Source organism: Pelophylax lessonae (assembly GCF_965119305.1).
Source record: "Pelophylax lessonae genome assembly, chromosome: 5".
Taxonomy (NCBI): domain Eukaryota; kingdom Metazoa; phylum Chordata; class Amphibia; order Anura; family Ranidae; genus Pelophylax; species Pelophylax lessonae.
Window position 1 is genome coordinate 78,426,577 of NC_138772.1, and position 24,584 is coordinate 78,451,160.

The following is a 24,584-nucleotide window of genomic DNA, read 5'->3' on the forward strand; positions in this document are numbered from 1 at the left end:
GTCAACAGATCTTCTTTATTATTTACTAAGCTATGGAGCAACTGCACTTGCAGAGTAAAACTGTCTGTTTGCCTTTAGTAAATCAACCCCTGTGTCTCTAGAGCATCTACAGCATGTAAAGTTCTACTTTATTAATAATAGTAATAATATTAATGAATTACTAAAAGGATAGTTGATTTCTCTTCTATGCATGTGTGCATAAACAATGAATGGATAGCGGTCTAATGCATGCCTTAACAGAAAATGAATAAAATAAATAAAGGAGGAGAATGCACCAATAAAAGGAAAGAATGTGAAGTTCTTTCAGCACAAGGGTGTGGAATCCCTTTAAGCAACTTATAATATATGTTAATTTTTTTTCTAAGACATAATTTATGTTCTGCTTTATCTTGTTTGATGACATTCAGCATAATGCAAAAAAAAATATTCTATCTATGCATTATTCTCTGTAATGAAAGAGCGTGAAATCACAGGGAAGAGTGCAGGTGGTAGGAGCAGTTCAGTTATTATAATCTCTGATTACTCCTAGTCTCTCTATTCACTTGGCTGAATTGGCTTATTCTTTACATACTCACCCAATCATGGCTTTTGCTCTCTGTCTGGACACTGATAAAATGCTGTGGTTCGCTAAGCAACCAAGAGTTTCATCTAAAGAGCTTTGCAGGCCCAGTCCCAAGGTTTCCGTTTATTTGCAAAGCCCATACATCAAGAAAGATCCCTGTGTTCATTATAGTATATATGCAGTGATGTATTTTGGTTTTGTGCTGCCCTAGGCAAGACTAAAATTGGGCACCCCCCTCCCCTTCCCCCTCCTTTGTAAATGTGCCCCACTCCTTCCTTTTTAACGGATGTGACTCCCTCCAAAATTGAGGGACTCCAAGTCCCAGCACTCCAAGAATCCCTGAGATCTCACAAGAGGGGGGGGTGAGAGGGGGTGGGTGAGAGAGAGGGGGAGGGAGAGAGAAGGGGGTGAGAGAGAGGGGGGAGAGAGAGAGAGAGAGAGAAAGGGGGATGAGTGAGAGAGAGACAGAGGGGGGGGGTGAGAGAGAGAGTCGGATGAGAGAGAGAGGGGGGGTGAAAAGGAGAGAGAGGGGGAGGGCAGTGAGAGAGAGAGAGGGATGAGAGAGAGAGAAAGAGAGGGGGTGAGAGAGAGAGAGAGAGAGGGGGGGTGAGAGAGGAGGGGTTGAGAGAGAAAGAGAGAGGGGGGTGAGAGAGAGAGAGAGGGGAGTGAGTGAGTGAGAGAGAGAGAGAGAGAGAGAGAGAGAGAGGAAGAGGGGTGATAGAGAGAGGTGGGAGAGGCGGCTCTAGCAATCAGTGGCCAAAAGAGTCTCAGGTGGAGGGGGGGCTGCTTTTTTGCTGCCCCCCTACAAAGTGCAACCCTAGGCCTGGGCCTTGTCAGCCTAGGCCAAAATACAGCACTGTATATATGTTACTTAGGCCTGGACTAGCTATTTGGAAATTCTTACATTTGCTATGAGAGTTTTAGTGCCTTAGTGAGCTCCGGTGTACTTTTATGTGGAACCTAATTATTGAAAGCCAATAAATACTTTGCTCTTAACCCCACTTAAATGGCAGGTAGGAATAGGGCCAATGTACAAATATTAGTAAAGATGAAATAATAAAATATGTGCAATGGGCAAAACATGCCTAAACCTATCAAAAAAAGAAGTTAAACAAATATTTATTTAAAAAATCCCCCCCCCCCCAAAAAAAAATACTATGGGGGTGATAGGCAAATTGGTTGTTGACTAGGGAATTTTCCCTTAGCTTAGTGCATGAGGTAAAGCTCTCATCACACTCATCATCCACTCATGTGCAAGCAAAACTACGTTTTTTTTTGTTTTTTTCCTTTCAAAAGATTGGGTATTCTTTGCTTTTAGTGAATTACACCACCGCCACCAAGCTAAGGGAAACTTCCTATGCAAAGTGAACAGCCTATTTCCTTTAATAATCACCCCTTTGTCTTTATTTACATTTTCAGAAGTTAAAGATACAGCTCCTGCAACTGTTATGGGACCCAGCAAGACACGGAGAAGGAACCCAGTGAATTGATACAAGCAACAATAATGTTAGGCTTATGCTGATACAATGCCATTTTGATTCAATTTTCAGGGCATTTTCAACTACAGTTTCAGTGCGATTTGATGCGATTTTGACATGATTTTGATACAGCTGTGATTTCCTTGTTTGGGAGGAAAACCTACTGGAATCATATGACAACAGGACAGATAAGCAACTTAAAAGCATTTCCATTGAAGTCTATGCACCACAGAATGACACTGCATCGCACCAAAAAAGCACATGATCTTTTCCCAAATTCAGGTTGATGTGGTCAGGCTTTATAGGAACCAATGTTATTTTCCCTGTCACGCTATTCAGTGCTATTCAATTCACATGTTGGATCAGCACTTTGTGGCTTACAATAACAAAGAAACAATAGCGTTTATCAAATTGTCTGTAAATGATTAAAATTCACGCGGTTGGATCAGCAATAAAATGTACATGCCTTTATAATATTTGTCATTTTCTTTGTAGCTGAGGTTACAAAACCAGGACTACAATATAATGATATAGTTACACCACTTGATCAGTGGTTAATCAATAATAATTGGGGTGAAACTAGATCATTTGGCAGCCTTATATGTGCTTGCATTTATAAATATGTATTTTTATGTGCTTTATATATACAAGGGTTGTGTTTTTAGATTTTCCCCCAAGGAAATGGACTATGCGTAATCTGCGTAACATGCGTCTATAGTCATATTTCGGTGGTTTTGCCAATCTTTAGACAAAGGTCCCTTCTTTTTTTTTTTTTTGTCTTTGCAATAACGTCAGAATGAGGTCCTGCAGCGTCATCTTGGAGCCTTCCCTCGTATTTTGTCCCATAAAACGACTATTACAAAAGACAGCGTATTTAACCAATAGGTGGCTGAAAGTGCTCAGGGAGGGGGGGGTGTCATGTCTGGACTCTTAGAAGGGTCTGACGCGTAGAGGAGAGGGATCTGAGTCACTTAGAGGAGTACAGTGCTCTACCAGGCGGGTTCAGCACCGCAGACAGCTCCATACAGAGGACTCTACACAGGCTGCTCTGTGCAGACTGACACATCTTGCCTTCTCATTGATTGCTCCACTGACTACACTGCTCAGTGCTGGCTCCCCTTCACTCTCCGCACACAGTCCCCCTGGCACTTATTCCCCCTCTGATAGGCACTTCTCTTTATTTGGCTGTGTATTTCTATGCTCCTGTCCAAGGGATCCAACAGCATCACTAATATCAGCTGCCATCCCACTTCTCTCTGTACTCTCCAGGGTTGGGATGGCATCTCCTGGCTCTGGATTTTGGTCCTTTGGGGCAGAAGAAGGGAACAGTGAACCAGACAACCTAGGCACAGGTGAGTAGGCTGGATATGATTTCTCTTAAATATTAGGCTGATCTCGCTTGGCCCAGAGACAAGAATTCAGAATCATACAGATTCAACAATTCAAACACTCTTTCAATATAGTGTAGGAGAATATATATATATATATATATATATATATATATATATATATATATATATATATATATATATATATATATTATTTATACACAGGTAACGTACTTCTAAATCCTTAAAAATTATTAATTATTATACATACATCTAAAAAAGTCATCTTAGATCTAGAAAGTGAAATTTTTTAATGGCTTGCTAAATAGATTAACACCTATTTTTTAAATAATTTGACTTGAAGCAGATTTAATGATAAAAGGCATAATTAAATCAATTAAAATAAATAAATAAATAAAAAATAATAATAAAAAAACAATGAGAGAAAGAAAGAAAGAAAGAACGGAAGAAAGAAAGAAAGAAAGAAAGGATGAAAGAAAGAAAGAAAGGATGAAAGAAAAATAGAAAGAAATAAATAAAGAAAGAAAGAAAGAGAAGGAAATTTAAACATTTTTTTTTCTTTTTTTGTTTTCAGCAAAAGCATGGTGCCAGGTTGCTCAAAAATTTACTGGGGGGATCAGCTCAAAATTTTGTGGTAAGTGACAATATTAAGGTTTTTTTTATGTAATATCAAACTATTATGATATCATACAGTTTATGTTGTTAAATGTTATTGTTGTATGTTATATTTTATGTTATATTATATGCCTAAGTAGCAATCATATATCTGTCACAGATACAAACATATTTAAACTCTCTTCATATACTAATCTCCCCGTCTAGCTATGCTTTATGGAGAGGGGGAAAAATCCAAAGAGCCCACCAACAAAGAGGATATATGCACCGGTGACCAAGGATTTGAATCCAGTTTTGACAAGAAGGTATGCAGCTGTGACAAGGGTGAACTAAACTTCTCCTTATTATACTCAACAGGTATGTACTGAACAGGAAAATAACAAATTCTTCCTTTGTTAAAATATAGAGGGGAAATGAAATGTAAAGAAAATTAAATATAAGAAAAAGGTGTTTTAACTATTTCTTTATTTTGATACAATATATATATATATATATATATATATATATATATATATATATATATATTTCAGATTAAAAATGTATCCTGAAATGTGCAAGCACATAATGTAATCGTTTCTGCAGTCCATCGTACATAATTTTTATTTGAAATTGTTTCTTGCCCAGTGAACCGTCTGGATTAGAGATAAGGATTTAATTGACACACTGATTAGGGCAATTGTTCTGCACAGTCACTTAAACTAAGCCTTAAAGGATTTAACATGAATGCACAGTTTTATTCTTCTTTAAATAAACTATTAGATGTTACATTAAAACAAAAAAAATGCCAAATAGCAAAACATTTACATTATTTACTATTCATTTCAAAATATATAATATACATCAACATATTAAAACACAAAATGTAACAATATTAAACTAGATTAATTATAAAAACACAACTATATAATTATTTTTAACATTTTCTGAAATTATTTGTTGCTCTGATTCTTTTTTTTTTTTCAATAAATAATATTTTGCTCACAATGCGTGAATAAACATAATTGCTTCTAAAAATTTCTCTTTCTTTTTTCAGACCTTCTTCCTGCAAAAAATGGAGAGGCAGAAACAATGCGTTTCTTACAACAAGTTATAGACATTTTATTGCAATATGTGGTGAACACCTTTGACAGATCGAATAAGGTGATTGATTTTCACTATCCCAATGAGCTTCTTCAGGAATATAACTGGGAACTGTCTGAACAGCCACAGAGTTTGGAGGGGATTCTGCTTAATTGCAAAACCACCTTAAAATATGCTGTAAAAACAGGTAGAGTTTATTTATTTTTTTTAAATGCAAGGCATGATATTGTGTGGGTAATCTATCTGTTATGAAAAATTATACATATTTATTGCACATATTTGCTGTGCAATAACTAGCAATATGTGTGTATATGTGTGTATATGTATATATATATATATATGTACATACATACACACATGTGGCTAGTTATTGCACAGCAAATATGTGCAATGAATATATATATATTTTTTTTTTCGGTTTAGCGTTGGAGAAAATTTTTAACAATAATGATTATTTATTGTAGCAAATGATATATATATATATTTATCCTTCTAAATATTTTTTACAAGAATTTTTACGTATCTTTACTTACATTTATTTTTTTTTTGCTTCTCTTGAATTTCAGAATAGTATTTTGGTGCTACTTTGGTATTTTTTTTTTTTTTTTGGTTGAGCAGCCTAGTCATATTGGCAATTGTCTCCAGATAATAGGGCTATAATATATTGTGCATGTGAATTATCCGACATGACTTGATTGCGATGGTGATTGCTCAGTTTACACCGCCATTGTTGCAAGAAATATGCGGTGTCAAATGTATTTTACATTTTTTTTTTACAGTGTGCGCCTTTAAAGCTATTTATCTGTACACTACACTTATGAATGAAGCGCATTTTGTATGATTCATATTTATAAAATCCTATTTTTTGAACAGCCTCCTGTTTAGATGTTTGTACTTGCATGGAAAGACTTACATTTTTGAGAATGTTGCTTTCTTGTTTCGCGAAATCTATTTGCTCAGCGTAGTATAGTATGGTATTATGGTTTCTGTTTCTGTGGCCGATCTTTAGGGCAGAAGCTGTCATGTGTGACCTACTTCATCGTCCTTATTGTAATGTCATTGCTTGCCACCAGTTCCCTTTTGGCGTATTTCTCGCCCCCAAACCAAAAGAGCACTATGTATTGCTTGTATTAATGGTTAAGGGAAATGTCAATAGCACACCAAGGATCTTTGAAATAGCATCCAAATGTATTATTGTGTGCATTTTGTGTGGGTATCATTTTTTTTTTTTTTTTTTTTTTAGGTATGTGTTCTAGGCATGAGCATTGCGTGTATCTTTATGACTGTTCTCCCTCTGTATATTTTGTACATGTAGGATTTTTTTGTGTCTATGTTTTGTATATATCTGGATAAATGGTGTCAATCGTTATCCATTTTGAGTTAATTCCTACTTCCATACATATACCTATAAATGGTTTCAAATTGAAGATCTGCAGGGTAATTTTGACATCACTTGACCAATGACATATTGTTTTTAAATATATAGCAAATATTTCATATATCATACTAGATTAGGTATCTGTAATGTCATAGAGCATCCCTTCTCAATCAGGGTTGGCTTTAGGTTCTTCAGGGGTGCCTTAGTAAATTGCCCCAAATTGTCCCAAAATTGTGTACAATCCGGCAAGTGGGTCAAACCTGCCTTTTATTTACACAAAGCCACATGCTTTTATTGATCAGCATTAGAAACTTGGGCACTATGCGGTCCAGCCGCTATCATCCTAATGACCAGTGACATCATCAGCTATTAAGAAGGATGTCACATGCCTATACAGCATCCTGGTTTGCCCCTTCGCTGCCCTGGTCCTTCAGTCCTAGGTCATGTTAGTTGAGTAAGGGAGAGATACTGGGGGAGAAGAGAAACACTGAAATACTTGTCAGTATCAGTGTGCAAAGGTATATTTGCTATGTAAAAATAAATGGCTGCTATGTTGGGTGCCCTACGTCTGTGGATGGTGCTGCATTAGGTAAAACTAACATTTTTAAAATCATTAAAATGGGTGCCTCAAGATTGTGCAGAATTTTAAAGGATGTTTCGGCTGAAAAAAGGTTGGGGAACACTGTCATAGAGTAAACTATAATCTAAAAGATCCAGCAGGTACAAAGGAAGAAAAAAATGGGGCACTTTATCGCCATATCTGGTGATAACTGGCACTGCAGTTGATTTTCTGGTTTATAAATTGCAGGCACTTTTTTACTGTTCTAGCTTAGAATCTAAAAACATATAAAACCATGTATAAATAAATCCCCCCCAGTAAATTTAGATGATATACAGTTTATGGATGCTACTATGTATAAAGGCTTCTGCTGTTTTTTGGAAATCACTGAGCAAAATTAGTTACACAGAATGAAACAAGAGGAATAAGACTCCTCCTGCTGCAATAGGATGAGTGAGACTCCGGTGGGAAACAGACTTCCAGGCCAGAAATTGCATAGGGTATTTTGCTGTTAGAGTATTTACATGTATAAGGCAGAGGGGATTAAGCCCTGTAGCATTAGCCGACCCAAATATCAGTTTTGGATGGACTGTCCCTTCAAAACGGTATACTGGAGCATTATTCTACACAAATATAATAAACCATCCATGCACTGAATGATTGTACATCTTCTAAGCAAATTTCTGAATGCACTCCACAGTGTCTTAAAGTGGAGTTCCATCAATTTTAATAAGTTTAGATGTACGTAATCCCCTTTAAAAATGCTTTTACCACTGTAAACTATTTTTTTTGCAAGGAAATACCTTTTCTTCTTCATTCATCCGCACTTCCGGGTCCGACTATTTTTTTTTGCAAGGAAATACCTTTTTTTCTTCTTTATTCATCCGCACTTCCGGGTCCGGCCGCCTATAGGCGATTACATCACTAGGCGATTCGCAAGGGCTGCTGGGATGTATCCCAGCAGCCCTTGCGAATCGCCTAGTGACGAAATCTCGCATTATTACACCGGCACCAGCTGTAGTCAGGGATGTATTGCTTGGAGTCAACGCTCTGCCCCGCCTCCTCTCAGTGAGCTCTACGGGATGTAATGCTTTCAATCCGCGCTCACTGAGGCGGAGCGGAGCGCGGACTCAAAGCAATAAATCCCGTAGAGCTCACTACGAGGAGGCGGGGTGGAGGCGGGGCGGAGCGTGGATTCCAAGCAATACATCCCTGACTACAGCTGTTGTCGGTGTAATAATGCGAGTTTTTGTCACTAGGCGATTCGCAAGGGCTGCTGGGATACATCCCAGCAGCCCTTGCGAATCGCCTAGTTATGTAATCGCCTATAGGCGGCCGGACCCAGAAGTGCGGATGAATAAAGAAGAAAAAAAGGTATTTCCTTGCAAAAAAAAAAAATTGTTTACATTGGTAAAAGCATTTTTAAAGGGGATTACGTACATCTAAACTTATTAAAATGGGTGGAACTCCACTTTAAGGATACCTAAAATTTTTCCTATTCTTTTATATGTACGTCAAGGTCAAATGAAATAATTATTTGGATCATACCAGTGGGGAATATATAGCACTTGCAGGAATCGATGAGATTAACAAAAGAGTGGCCAGGGTGTGGCCATTTTGGAAAGGGTGATGACTTGATTATCAGTTGGCTTTTTCTGAAAGTGGCGTGACAATCATGTATTAATAATGTATGAATCTGAAAAAGTCATGGATAGTGACATATGGGCTAAAAAGAAGGACCACAGAGAGGTCTGGCAAAACAGTTCATTGTGTAACATAATACAAAAACAGAATGGAGTTGATTTATTGAAACCGGAGAGTGCAAAATCCAGTGCAGTTTTTTATTTTTATTATTTTCAGGTACTTATATAACGCTGTCAATTTACGCAGCGCTTTACATATACATTGTACATTCACATCAGTTGTGTTTGGTAGCCAATCAGCTTCTAACCTCACTTTGTTCAATTAAGCTTTGACATAAAAATTTGGAAGCTGATTGGTTACTATGCAACTATGCACAGCTGCACCAGATTTTTTACTCTCCGGACAGTTTTAGAAAATCAACCCCATTATGTATTTGGTAATCTGTAGAAAATACGTTTCAGTGGTCTGCTATCTCTGAGCTTTTAGGCTGGATGGCTGGAAGTGGTGCTTACATATTTAGGCTCCATTCCTCCCAGAGGGGGTTTTAAGATGTAAGACCTGTCTTTGTTTGTTGGAGACATCAAGGCCTGGCATGAGATTGCTTATTAAAGTTCCCCTATGGCAGGGACCTTGTTCTCCCAGAGATCTCCTGCATTGTGGACTGTTTATGACACTGTCTTGAAGTGGGACTGCCACTGCCACATAGCTACAAATGCATCAACCAGAGCTGATTTCGGTTTGCAGCATTAAGTAAAGTGTCTGTATCCTATTATTTAGTGATGCTAACAAATATTCTCTAAATGGGAAATAAATAGAATGCCAGTTGGGCATGGGTTAGTGTTCAGGGTATAGAGGCTACACAGGCATTGCTACACTAATAGAGCAGTACTGCAGTATATAGAAGCTACACAAGATTGGTTACATTGAGAAAGGATAATACAACCTCTGAGGTCTGGTGCCTGGTGTGAGCAGTCACAATGGAGTAGGTTCCTGAAAAAGAAGATATATACCTTTAGTGATAATAATTTTAATAATGAGACATACTGATGAGACCAATGATTGAAAATGTATATGTCTGCAGAAGATGAGACTAAGGGAGGCCAAACATGGATTAAAATTTGGCCAGTTCAGTAGGGCCTGGCCGAATTTCAATCCATGTAAGGGCAGGCTGGTTGTACACATGTCAATCTATGGATGAACATGTGTACAATTAACCTGTTGGGTTTTTCCCAAACATTTAGTGCCGCCGGCAATAGCTGCCAGCACCGATCATTGTATTCTGACAAAAGGTAAGGCTCACACTGTGCTATTGTATTCTGATAGCAGGAGCCTCCCTACTATCAAAATAAAATTTGTGGATAGGGGAATGGGATACTTTTTTTTTGATCAACCCGCTGGTTGAAGAAGAAATAAATTATTTATGTATAGCCAGTCTAAATCTCAGAGAGGCCACTGGGTGCTGTAATATGTAGCCTAGGACTCTGACTTTTTTGCAGCCTTGAAGCTCCTGGTGGTGTCTCAGAGGATGCAACTGTGTTAAATTTTCCCATTTCACTTCTTTCGAGCCCTCCAGGCTGGACATTGTTGTCTTCCACTGTACAGGAATGGATCCTTTTATGGCTTGAGTTCTTGTACACCTCTACTCTTTGCATTGTGGGCCCCATATATTAAAATTTCCTATTTCACTTCTTAATGCAGTGATTCTCAACTCCTGTCCTCAGGGCACATTAACAGGCCAGGTTTGCAAGATATCTGAAATGCATTACAGGTGATATCCTTTGCTGCTCAGTGATTGCAGTATTCTAGTCTGCATCTCCCCAAGGTAATACCTAAAATCTGGCCTGTTAGTGGTTCCTAAGGACAGGAGTTGAGAACCACTGACTTAAAGGGATTGTAAAGGCAGAAGGTTTTTTTGTTTTATCTTAATGAATTCTATGTGCAGCAGCCCCCCTAATACGTACCTGAGCCCATCTTTATCCAGCAGTGTTGTAGGAGTGTCTGAGCTGCCCGGGACTTCCTTCCTCATTAACTGAGACAGCAGCGTGGGGCAATTGGCCCCTACTGTTGTCAATCAAAGTCAGTCAGCCAATCAGGAGAGAGGGCGGGGGGTCGGTGCTCCATGTCTGAATGGACACAGGCAGCAGTGACTCGGCTCAGGTGCCCCTACAGCAAGCTACTGTGGGGGCACTCATCAAGAGGGAGGGGCCAGTAGCACCGAAGAGGGACCCGAAAAGAGGAGGATCGGGGCCACTCTGTGCAAAATCAACTGCACACAGCAAGTAAGTATAACATGTTTATTATTAAAAAAGAAATGAGACTTTACAATCACTTTAAGGCTCTCCATGCTGGACATGGATGTCTTTCACTCTCCAGAAATAGACCCTTTCATGCCTTGGGTTCTTATACTTCACTATTCTTTGCAATCAAATGTTATTGATTCTCATATAAACCAATGAGTTTTATTTTTAAAGTATAGCTAAAGGCAAAACTTTTTTTCAGTTTTGGATAGAGGAGAGATGGATTAGAACACCTGTCAGTTTTTATTGCTGTCTGCATCCCCATAAGGGAGAATCGCCCTTTCTGTTTGTCATTGCAACAAGGTAGATACATTTTTAAATAAAGTTGAACGTGAGCCCAAATGCTTTTATGTTTTTGACAAATTAATTATTATTTAGAACTTTTGTTTTGAATTTTTTTTTTGCTGACTATATCCCGAATGGGTATATTTACTTTTATTTTAACTTTCTGTCCTGGGAATAAGGGGAGTCTTCTCAGCAAAGAAAGCAATAAAAAAAACACTAAAGTATTTTTAATACTTCCTGTATTACCATCACTTCCTTAAAGTGGTAGTGAACTCTATTTTTTATAATAAAGCTTACCTGTAGGTTAAATGAATATTTCCTAAACCTGCACTGTTTAGGAGATATTCTAGTGAGCAACAGCTGGTGACGTCACCGTCGCATGTGCTCTGAAGTAACGGCATACCCCTGCCATTTCTTCAGAGCTTTGTTCAGCGGCCATGACCCCTGTGCGCATGTGCGGGAGTGATGTGATGGTTGTTAAGGACCCCGGTGGCCGCCCACTCTTTAACAACATAGTATTTTACCAAAAATTTCAAAGAAGAAAATACCGCTTTGTGAACTGTTTTTTCTTATTGTATGCCCTCATCAGAAATATTACAGTAGATAGATAGAATATATAACTCATACTCCTTTTAAAAGTTTTACATGGGTTCTATATACTGTAGTCTCACTCTTTCAATCCAAACCTGTAGCAAATTAAAGTCCTCAGGTGAATAATTTAGGGCCCTTCTCATTTAGGCTGGATTTACACTTTTCCATGTGCATGCAACACACACAGGAACACCCACGAGTAAGAGAGAATGGGCCCACAGAGCTGCCACATAGGATGAATGGAATATGTAAGTGGCAAAACAGACAAGTGTAAATAGGCCCTAGTCATAAAACACTATAGATATAGATAGATATAATTAGGATAGATAGATAGATAGATAGATAGATAGATAGATAGATAGATAGATAGATAGATAGATAGATAGATAGATAGATAGATAGATAGATAGATAGATAGATAGATAGATAGATAGATAGATAGATAGATAGATAGATAGATAGATAGATAGATAGATAGATAGATAGATAGATAGATAGATAGATAGATAGATAGATAGATAGATAGATAGATAGATAGATAGATAGATAGATAGATAGATAGATAGATAGATAAACTAAAAAATGTTATCCCTGATTTGTGTGTGTATATATATATATATATATATATATATATATATACAGTTAGGGGGAAAAAGCCCTGACTGATTTTGTACGTTTGCCCACTGACAAAGAAATGATCAGTCTATAATTTTAACCACTTTAACACCGGAAGGATTTACCCCCTTAATGACTAGGCCCTATTTTGCGATTCGGCACTGCGTTACTTTAACGGACAATTGTACGGTCGTGCGATGCTGTATGCAAACAAAATTTACGTCCTTTTTTTCCCCACAAATAGTGCTTTCTTTTGGTGGTATTTGATCACCAGTGCTTTTTTTTTTTGCGATATAAACAAAAAAAGAGCGACAATTTTGAAAAAAAACAAAAAAACAATAGTTTTCACATTCCGCTATATGACATTCTCCAAAAAAAATGTAAAAATCAAAATTTTTTAAATTTTAGGCCAATTTGTTTTCTGCTACATATTTTTGGTAAACAAAATCGCAATAAGCGTATTTTGATTGGTTTGCCCAAAGTTATCGCGTCTACTAACTACGGGAAAGATTTATGTCATTTTTATTGGTTTTTTTTTTTCTTTTTACTAGTAATGGCGGCGATCTGCGATTTTTTGCAGGACTGCGACATTGCGGCGGACAGATCGGACCCCTGACTGACATTTTTGACACATTTTGGGGATCAGTGACATTACTACAGTAATCAGTGCTAAATAATATGCACTGTTACTGTATAAATGACACTGGCAGGGAAGGGGTTAATACTGCTTTACTGACTGTGTGTGTGTGTGGGGGGGGTTCTTTGACAGGCGCAGACAGATCGCCAGTTTCAGCTTAGCTGAAACTGGTGATCTGTCCCTGCCTGTCTGTGAGAAGATCCGCCTGCTTTGTTTACATAAGCAGGCGGGTCTTCTCTCCGTTTCCCGGACGATCGCGGGAGGAAGGCGGTATTCGCCGCCGCTCCTCCCGCGGCCCTCCTCCCGCTGTGTCTAAACACAGCGGGAGCGCGGTGCGAAGCCACATGCACTACAGTCACGTAGTACCACATGACTGGACGCAGCCGAGCCACCCTGCCGCAGTAAAAAGGTGACAGGTTGTCGGCAAGTGGTTAATGGTAGGTTTTTGAACAAAAAAAATACAGAAAAATGCATTTTAAAAAAGTTATAATTTAATTTGCATTTTAATGAGTGAAATTTGCATTTGAAGCCCTTCGCAAAACATGACTTAGTACCTGGTGGCAAAACCCTTGTTGACAATCACAGAGGTTAGATGTTTCTTGTAGTTGGCCACCAGGTTTGAACACATCTCAGGAAGGATTTTGTCTCACTCCTCTTTGCAAATCCTCTCCAAGTCATTAGGCTTTTTAGGCTGACGTTTGGTAACTGGCTCAGCTCCCGCCACATATTTTCTATGGGATTAAGGTCTGGAGACTGGCTAGGCCACTCCAGGATCCTAATGTGTTTCTTCTTGAGCCAGTCCTTTGTTGCCTTGGCCATGTGTTTTGGGTTATTGTCATGCTGGAATACCCATCCACAAACCATTTTCAATGCCCTGGCTGAGGTTCTCACTCAAGATTTCATAGTACATGGCCCTGTCTATCGTCCCTTTGATGCGGTGAAATTGTCCTGTACCCTTAGCAGAAAAACACCCCCAAAGCATGATGTTTCCACCTCCATGTTTGATGGTGGGGATGGTGTTCTTGGGATCTTAGGCAGCATTCCTCCTCCTCCAAAAACAACAAGGTGAGTTGATGCCAAAGAGCTCGATTTTGGTCTCATCTGACCACAATGCTTTCATCCAGTTTTTCTCTGAATCATTCAGATGTTTATTAGCAAACTTGGGATGGGCCTGTACATGTGCTTTCTTGAGCAGGGGGACCTTGCGGGAGCTGCAGGATTTCAGTCCTTCACGGCGTAGTGTGTTGCCAAATGTTTTCTTGGTGACTATGGTCCCAACTGCCTTGAGATCATTGACAAGATTCTCCTGTGTAGTTCTGGGCTGATTCCTCACCTTTCTCATTATCATTGAAACTCCACGAGGTGAGAATTTGCATGAAACCCCAGACTGAGGGAGATTGACAGTTATTTTGTATTTCTTCCATTTGCGAATAATGGCAATAACTGTTGTCACCCTCCCACCAAGCTGCTTGACAATGGTCTTGTAGCCCATTCCAGCCTTGTGTAGGTCTACAGTCTTGTCCCTGACATCCTTTGACAGCTCTTTGGTCTTGGCCTCTGAATGATTGATTGCTTCTGCTTTTATACAGGTAACTTAAGAGAGTGTTCCTAATCTCAGCTTGTTACCTGACACCTGGGAGCCAGAAATTTTGCTGATTGATAAGGGATCAAATACTTATTTCACTCATTAAAATGCAAATCAATTTATAACTTTTTTGAAATGCGTTTTTCTGGATTTTTTTTGTTGTTGTTCTGTCTCTCACTGTTAAAATAAACCTACCATTACAATTATAGACGATCATTTTTTGTCACTGGGAAAATGTACAAAATCAGCAAGGGATCAAATACTTTTTCCCTCACTGTGTATATTAAACTCCTGGGATATTGCTTTGGTCAGCTAAGTAGCAGAGGGGGTTGTTAATCAGTTTCAGCTGCTTTGGTGTTAATGAAATTAACAACAGGTGCACTAGATGGGCAACAATGAGATGGCCGCCAAAACAGGAATGGTTTTACAGATAAAGGCAACTGAAGTTTTTTCCCTACTCATCTTTTCTGACTGTTTTCCACTCGTTTTGCATTTGGCTAGGGTCAGTATCACTACTGGTAGCATGGGGGAATACCTGGACCCTTTAAAGGTTACACAGGCAGTCCAACTCCTCCAGGATGGCACATCAATATGTGCCACTAACAGAAGGTTTGCTGTGTTTCCCAGCACGTTCTCAAGAGGAGGATATTCCAGGAGACAGGAGATATTCTAGGAGAGCTGGACAGGGCCATAGAAGTTCCTTAACCCATCAGCAGGACTGGTATCTGGTCCTTTGTGCAAGGATCAGGATGAGCACTGCCAGAGCCCTACAAAATGACCTCCAGCAGGCCACTGGTGTGAATATCTCTGACCAAACAATCAGAAACAGACTTCATGAGGGAGGCCTGAGGGCCCGATGCCCTCTAGTGGGCCCTGTGCTCACTGCCTGGCACCGTGGAGCTCGATTGGCATTTTTCATTGAGCACTAGAATGGGCAGGGCCGCCACTGGCACCCTGTGCTTTTCACAGATGAGAACAGGTTCACCCTGAGCACATGTTACAGATGTGAAAGGGTCTGGAGAAGCAATGGAGAATGTTATGTTGCCTGTAAAATCATTTAGCATGACCGGTTTGGTGGTGGGTCAGTGATGGTCTGGGGAGGCATTTTCATGGAGGGACAGACAGATATCTACAGGTTCGATAATAGCACTCTGACTGCCATTAGCTATCAGGATTAAATCCTTGGACCCATTGTCAGACTCGAGGCTAGGCAGTGGGTCCTGGGTTCCTCCTGGTGCACAACAATGCCCGACCTCATGTGGCGAGAGTATGTAACCAGTTCCTGGAGGATGAAGGAATTGACACCACTGAATTGCCCCCCATGCTCGCCTGGCCTAAATCCAATAGAACATATTTGGGACAATCTGTTTCAGTCCAACTGATGCCACCAGGTTGCACCTCTGTCTGTTCAGGAGCTCAGTGTTGCCCTGGTCCAGATCTGGACCTTTGATTTTCAGACTATCTTTGAATTCAGCCCTCTGTAGGTTGATAATTTTCATTTCCATCAAACGATGTGGCATATTTTCCTTTCTAAGACATTACCCAGTCCATATCAGTATAGATATCCAGCATGAGATTTTTCCCCATTGAGATCTGATATGTTTTCAAAGTGTTCTTTTAATTTTTTTTTTAGCAGTATATATATATATATATATATATATATATATACTGTATATATTTATATATAAAATTAAGCAGCCGAAGCATGAGAGATAAACCCAAAACTGACTGTAACATCCTAATATTAATTCACCAAAAAGGAATGGCGTATGATCCTTCTTGTGGCCAAATTAGCACATAAATGCAAAATTTTATAAAACTATGTTCAGACATTGAGACATTTTGGCACTCTTCTGCATTCTCCCCCAGGGCTGTATAATTGCCAATTTCAATCCAGACAATAAGGCTGAACACAAAGCATTCCTTACACAAACCTCACTTAGCAGAAAGACTGTGCTGAAGGAATCAATAGGCTGCCATGTGCCATTACTTAACAATCCTTAAGAAAATGCTGGCTGTCTGGCTGTTTTGTTCATGCAAAGCCATTTTTCTGAGTCACTGACCAGGAACAAGTATGAAAAGCAAGAGTTCTGTCTTTCCTCTGACTTCACTAGATGCAATCTGATTTCCCATTACTCAGAAATATTGAGGCCAGAGACAGCCAGGCAACTTCCATTTTCAGAAGGAAGGCAGGCACGGCAGTCTCTATGTTTCTTTTACTACAGTTTTCCTTTATCTTTTAGTATAGGTTTGCCTTCTTTTCTATGACCCCATCTGCTGACAGTATAATCACTTGCAGCTTCATTTCCTGAGTTACTTTGATCAACTGTAACATAATGCTACAGTCGCATTTTAAAAAAGCAATAAAAGAGAATCTGTCCCTAATAAAATAATATTTTTGTAGATTGTGATACTGTTACAACATTTGGATTATTATTATTATTGAGGGTTTGCAAAGCACTTAACAGAACAAATTTAATATGATTCGATACAGGAGGGTCAGGGGAGCCCTGTTCACGAATGCTTACAATCTAAAAGGCTAAACAAAAAATATTTACAAATTCATTATAGGTATAGCCAGCAGCTTTTTATCTATAGGGTCAAAAATTACAGGAAACAGTGTCCTTATTGCTTGAGAATGAAGTCATGAATTTGAAAAAATAAGAGCAAATACTTCACTGTTCAACAACAATGATCTTGCTTTATATTTTATCGGGTTTTGGTTTAAAGAATCACTTTTAATAAAGAATAAATATGGCCTGGTCATGCCACCACTCGAGGGCGCTCTTTGTCGGTGGGATACATTCTGCATTAAAGCGGAGTTCCGGGCACAAAATCAATATTTTTTTTTTGTGCCCGCCCGCTAGTTCGACATCACCTGAAAAGGAATTGGATAGTTAGGTTTTTTTTTTTGTTTACTCACCTTGTAATTGAAGATCATAAATACTCACCTCAGTGTACTTCCTCCCTCAGCGCCGCGGCTCCGCCGTCACTTCCTGTCTCGCGATGATTCCTGGGAGCTGAACGTCATCGCTCCCAGGAATCAATGCGACGGCACCGGCCCCGCACGTCACTTCCGGGGGACGCCACATTCCCCTGCTAAACAGCTTCTGGGCATGCCCAGAAGCTGTGGAGGAATGCGGCGCCGCACCGGAAGTGACGAGAGGGGCCGGTGAAGGCGCATTCTGGGAGAAGAAGACGCGGAAGAAGACGCCAAAGAGGACCGCGCCGGCTTCGGCTGCCCACTAGAGAGATGGAAACGCTGTGGAAGAAATTTTATAAGTAAGTATTTCTTCTAAAAGGTAAGTGCGAACCGGGACAGATCAGAGGCTAGCCATTGTGGAATGTGCTAGCCCTGACTGTCCCGGGGGTATGTTTGTTGAAAAATCATTTCTGTGCCCGGAACTCCGCTTTAAGGAAAATCTGTCACCAGACCTAACATTTTAACTAGTGAATGATCGACCGATATCGTTTTCTTATTGCCGATACAATCCGGATATTTTTGTCATCGCATATTGGTATCGGCCGATATCTGCTGATATGTTTTTTTTATTTTTATTTATTTTTTTTTTTTTACAGGTACTCTTGTGGAGGGATCTGGGGGTCTAAAAGACCCCCAAACCCCTCCTCTGCACTTAAAAGCATTCAAAATGCCAAGTTTGGCTGTTTTGAATGCTGTCATTTTTTTTAATTTGGCGTCGAGTACCCAGAAGTGATGTCATGACATAACTTCCGGGTTTTTTTACATGGAGACCCGATCAGAGCCGAATGCAGCTTTGATCGGGTCTTCTCTTCGGGGGCCGTGCAGGTAGGATGCCCGGGTCTCCCGGTGGGACCGGAGACCCGGGCGAGCCGTGGAAGGCGGCGGGATGGGGGGACGTCCCCTCCCGCTCCTTGTAATGACAGCTGAGCAGCTTCTCAGCCGCATCGGTTGTCATTACAAGATGGCCAACCGTCGGCTATGGACGCCGTTACCGGGGTGATGCCTCTAGCTGCAGACATCACTCCGGTACATGCACTTTCCCGAAATATCGGCAATATCGGTAACCTCAGGGGCCGATTCCGATATATCGGGGAAAGTGCAGATTGTCCCTCGATATGTCGGCTTTGCCGATAATCGGTCGATCTCTAATTTTAACCTCTTTAAGTGACACTGAACAATATCCATATTATCCAAAAATAATCCTAAAGCATCCACTACCTAATGGTCCTGTAATCTATTTTTTATGAAATTGTTTCTTTACTGTGTTTTTCCCTCTCACTTCCTTTTGCAGTTATGTGCACTGCTAGTTATGTGCACTGCTGTATGCACACTACAAATCCCATAACCCATGGTCCATCTCCGGAGGGAGCAAAAGAGAGTGGCTAAGTTACTACATACAGTGGGACCATGGAGAATACACATAGCCACCCTCTAACAGGAAGTCAGATCACAGCAGCAAAAAAGGACTTTGGAGATTTGGAGGAGGCTGAGAGCAATAGAAGAGCTGTATGAATACATACTTGAATTTTTTTAAACTACCAGAGTTTAGTCTCACCTAAAGTATAACTAATGACAAAACTTGTATTTTTTAGTTTTGGATGGAGTGGAGAGGCATTAGAACACCTGTCAGTTTTAATTGCTGTCTGTGCCCCGGTTAAGGAGATGCAACATCCCTATTTGCCCTGTTTACCATTATCATTGAAAGTGAAAGTAAAAGAAAATCCCAAATTTTGGGTTGTCCCCAGAAAAGTAATAGAGGGGAAATCTTCCAATGGGGACATTAGTTCTGGTAACCTGGGGGTCCCCAAGGTATTCCCTTAATTTGCAGGGATTTCCTCTCACTTCCTATTTGGCTATGGGACAGGAAGTAAAGGAAAATCTCTCCAATGGGACACAGATGGTGAAAAACCCTCCCTTGCGCTATCTAAAATGAAAAAAAAAGTTTTGCCTATAATTCTACTTTAAAGCACTGGCTGTTGTAATTAAACAGCTGGTAGGTGCACTTCTTGTTCTAATTGGAAGTGACTGTGTGTCCTGTCTTCACTGATTTTTTGCACAGTCCAGTAATCATACTGTGATTAGACAATGCAGATCATAGGCAAAATGTACAGAGCATGTACTGATTGAGTCTGTACCACATGATCGCTGAGACCAATCATAGCAATCACAAGTGGGAACAATGGCTGTGATTAGCAGTTAGGGCTCCCGTTTCTCTCTCACTCACAGAGCCATTGTAAGAGGAAGGGGAGAGCTAGTGCCATTGTTCCAGTGTTTACTAGTACCTTTAACCTGATTGCACCCCCACCAGTACCTGATTATAACCAGTACTAGTACCCGATTACATCCAATACCTCATTTAACCCCTTCCCACCCTGCCCAGAGCTGTCTTTAATGCAGGGCAAAAGGGGCAGCTGCCCCGGGCCCAGTCATTGTTGTGGGGCCCAAAGCAGCTGCCCCTTAAGCCCGCACTGCCCGCAAATAGTTGATAAGTGGATTCTGGAGGGCCCAAGGAAATGTTTGCCCAGGGTCCAATCGATATTAAAGATGGCACTGACCCTGCCATAGTACATAAATCACCAGACGGGAGTAGCTTTGATGCAGTGGCAAGATTGGTGACCCACTCTGTCCACCAGACACAGTCAATCACAGATCATTGCACCAGGCCTCTGTGATTGGCCCTGGTATCATGTGATGGCTGTGACCACCCACAACCAGCACATAAATAGTTGTAAATAATGATGTCATTGTTTATTAATTGGTCACAGCAATCACATGATACCAGGGCCAATCACAGCAGCCCTGCACCATGTGATAGCTGTAGCCAATCACAGCATCACAGTAGTACACATGGTTTCATGAATGAAACCTTTACACAGTCTTTTACATATTGCTTATTACATTCACTATGGTAACACTGCACTGCTCTGGGCACAGTATGTTAAAAATAAATTGTAAAAATAAACAATATACTGTATATATTTTTTTCTTACATACTCTCACAAGTCCCTAATCACCAACACACCAGTCATATTGGGCTCCATTCACAAAAGCAACTTGCATGTGGTATGCAGGTGTCCGGACACATTTTGCCTAAATATCGCATGCGATACTGAAACTGTCAATTTACAAAACGCATAAAACACTTGGCAAACACCACATGAAAAGGCTTTAAATTCAATTCACAGAAGGAAATAAATAATTAAATGCATGCGGCACATAAGTAGTTGTTCAGGTATTCGTTATTTAAGGAATATAAAAATATGCAATAATAGGCATTTTTGAGTAGTTTCTGCCTTTTTGGATTAGTACTTTCAACAGTAATGCATAGAAACCTAAATATGGAAATATGGAAATTATTAGGGTTGAAGTATAACTAAATTAAATTTTTTTTCCAATATTTGGAAAGATCGCAGGTGGAGTAGAACACCTGTCAGGCTTTTATCATTGTCTGTGTCCCTGTTAGGGAGATGCACCCTCTCTATTTGTCCTGTTTACCATTTTCATAAAACATAAACAATAAAAGAAAATCCAAAATGTTGGGTGCTTTTTGAGTGTAATTAGATATACCTATGGAGTGTGTGAGAAATAACTTGTTAAAATGAAAACTTTAAGAAAATAAAAAAAATATTTATTTAATTTTTTTGACACAATTTTTTGGAAAAAAAAAATAAGAACTTTGGATTATTTACTTTACAAAAATTGGTTATTTGGGAGGTATGTGTACTATCCTGGTATTTCAGGGCCTCAAGAAATGGGATAGGCAGTCAATATATTAGGACTAATCAATTTTCAAATATATATACCATAGTTTGTTTCACACAGACTAAATACTTTATGTTAATTTGGGTAATTTTTACCAAAGAAATGTAGCAGGATACAATCTGGCATAAACTTAGGAAAAAAAATTGAATTGCAAAATTGTTTTATGGTATTTAACAATAAAGAAGAAAAACTTTCTTTTTTATTTAAACATTTTCAGTCTTTTTTCATTTATATATAAAACAAAATAAACAACCCAGTGGTGATTAAATACCACCAAAAAAAAGCTATATCTGTCAAAAAAAAAAATGATAAAATGTAATTTAGGTACAGTGCTTCATGCCTGAGCAATTGTCATTCAAAGTGTGACAGCGCTGAAAGCTGAAAATTGGAATGGACAAGAAGTGCCCGGTGTTGAAGTGGTTAAAGAGCACCCACATAAATGTGTGTGTGTGTATATATATATATATATATATATATATATATATATATATATATATATATACACAAAATTTTAAAAAATAACAATGTGAAATTCATGCGGAAAATCTATTTCAATGCGTCCAAAAACCAAACAGTCCATAAAAAGCGCCCAGAAATGCCGGCAATAGATTCCTATTATTGTGTGAATAATCAGACTTTGATAAAACATTCAGTGATAATCCTCAAAGGAGATTATTCACACAACAGTGCAAAGAGGAATCTATTGTCTGCATTTCTGGGCTTTTTTTTTTTTAACTATTTAGTTATTTGGACATTTGAAATTGTTTGTTATGCATAATTTTCATATTTTTGTCGATATATACACTCACTGGCCACTATTAGGTACATCTATTCAATTGCTTGGTAACACAAATTGCTAATCAGCCAATCACATAGCAACAAACCAATGCATTTAGGCATCTAGACGTGGTGAAGACTAATTTTCACGCACAACCATCTCTAGGGTTCATAGAGAATGGTCCAGAAAAAGAGAAAATATCCAGTGAGTGGCAGTTGTGTGAAGGAAAATGCCTTGTTGATGTCAGAGGTCAGAGGAGAATGGCCAGACTGGTTTGAGATGATAGAAAGGCAACAGTAACTCAAATAATTACTCATTACAACCAAGGCATGCAGAATACTGTCTCTGAACACACAAAACACGAAACCTTGAAGGAGATGGGCTACAGCAGCAGACCACATTGGTTGCCACTCCTATCAACTAAGAACTAAGAACAGGAAACTGAGGCTACAATTCACACGTCCAACAAAATTGGACAATAGAAGATTGGAAAAACGTAGCCTGGTCTGATGAGTCTCGATTTTAGCTGCAACATTCAGATGGTACGGTTAGAATTTGGCATAAACAACATGGATCTATCCTGTCTTGTATCATAGTTCAGGCTGGTGGTGGTGGTGTAATGGTGTGGGGGATATTTTCTTGGCACACTTTGGGCCACTTAGTACCAATTGAGCATTGTGTAAACGCCATGGCCTACCTGAGCATTGTTGCTGACCATATCCATCCCTTTATGACTACAGTGTACCCATCTTCTGATGGCTCCTTCCAGCAGGATAATGCACCATGTCACAGAGCTCAAATTATCTCACCACTGGTTTGTTGAACATGACAATGAGGTCACTGTACTGCAGTGGCCTCCACAGTCACCAGATCTCAATCCAATAGAGCACCTTTGGGATGTGGTGGAACGGGAGATGGCACCATGGATGTGCAGCCAACAAATGTGCAGTAACTGCATGATGCTATCAATGTTTCCAACATCTTGTTGAATCTATGCCATGAAGAATTAAGGCAGTTCTGAGGGCAAGAGGGGGTCCAACCAGGTACTAGCAAGGTGTACCTAATAAAGTGGCTGGCGAATGTGTGTATATATATATATATATATATATATATATATATATATACAGTATCCCACAAGAGTGAGTACACCCCTCACATTTTTGTAAATATTTTATTATACCTTTTCATGTGACAACACTGAAGAAATTACACTTTGCTACAATGTAATGTAGTGAGTATACAGCTTGTATAACAGTGTAAATTTACTGCCCCCTCAAAATAACTCAACACACAGCCATTAATGTCTAAACTGCTGGCAACAGAAGTGAGTACACCCCTAAGTGAAAATGTCCAAATTGGGCCCAATTAGCCATTTTCCCTCCCCGGTGTCATGTGACTCGTTAGTGTTAGGTCTCAGGTGTGAATATGGAGCAGGTGTGTTAAATTTGGTGTTATCGCTCTCACTCTCTCATACTGGTCACTGGAAGTTCAACATGGCACCTCATGAAAAAGAACTCTCTGAGGATCTGAAAAAAAAGAATTGTTGCTCTACATAAAGATGGCCTAGGCTATAAGAAGATTGCCAAAACCTTGAAACTGAGCTGCAGCAAGGTGGCCAAGACCATACAGCGGTTTAACGGGACAGGTTCCACTCAGAACAGGCCTCGCCATGGTTGACCAAAGGAGTTGAGTGCACGTGCTCAGCGTCATATCCAGAGGTTGTCTTTGGGAAATAGATGTATGAGTGCTGCCAGCATTGCTGCAGAGGTTGAAGTGGTGGGGGGTCAGCCTGTCAGTGCTCAGACCATACGCCACACACCCTGGAACAAATTGGTTTTGCATGGCTGTCGTCCCAGAAGGAAGCCTCTTCTAAAGATGATGCACAAGAAAGCCTGCAAACAGTTTGCTGAATACAAGCAGACTAAGGACATGGATTACTGGAACCATATCATGTTCCAGATAAAATGATTTGGTTCAGATGATGTAAAGCGTGTGTGGTGGCAACCAGGTGAGGAGTGCAAAGACAAATGTGTCTTGCCTACAGTCAAGCATGGTGGTGGGAGTGTCATGGTCTGGGGCTGCATGAGTGCTGCCGGCACTGGGGAGCTACAGTTCATTGAGGGAACCATGAATGCCAACATATACTGTGACATACTGAAGCAAAGCATGATCCCCTTCCTTTAAAGACTGGGCCACAGGGCATTATTCCAACATGATAACGACCCAAAACACACCTCCAAGATGATCACTGCCTTGCCAAAGAAGCTGAGGGTAAAGGTGATGGACTGGCCAAGCATGTCTCCAGACCTAAACCCTATTGAGCATCTGTGAGGCATCCTCAAACAGAAGGTGGAGGAGCTCAAGGTCTCTAACATCCACCAGCTCC

General features: G+C 39.8%; 1 protein-coding gene across 1 annotated transcript in view; it reads left to right on the forward strand.

The window, feature by feature from the left end:
* The first annotated feature begins 2,928 nt into the window (after positions 1-2,928).
* The window catches only part of GAD2 (glutamate decarboxylase 2), a 144,888-nt gene continuing 123,232 nt past the window's right edge, over positions 2,929-24,584 (forward strand). Inside the window, exons 1-4 of the mRNA XM_082259090.1 lie at positions 2,929-3,392; positions 3,964-4,023; positions 4,212-4,361; positions 5,038-5,271. Of these exons, the coding sequence (XP_082115216.1) occupies positions 3,317-3,392; positions 3,964-4,023; positions 4,212-4,361; positions 5,038-5,271 (520 nt within the window). The 5' untranslated portion in view covers positions 2,929-3,316. The remainder of the gene's footprint in view (positions 3,393-3,963; positions 4,024-4,211; positions 4,362-5,037; positions 5,272-24,584) is intronic.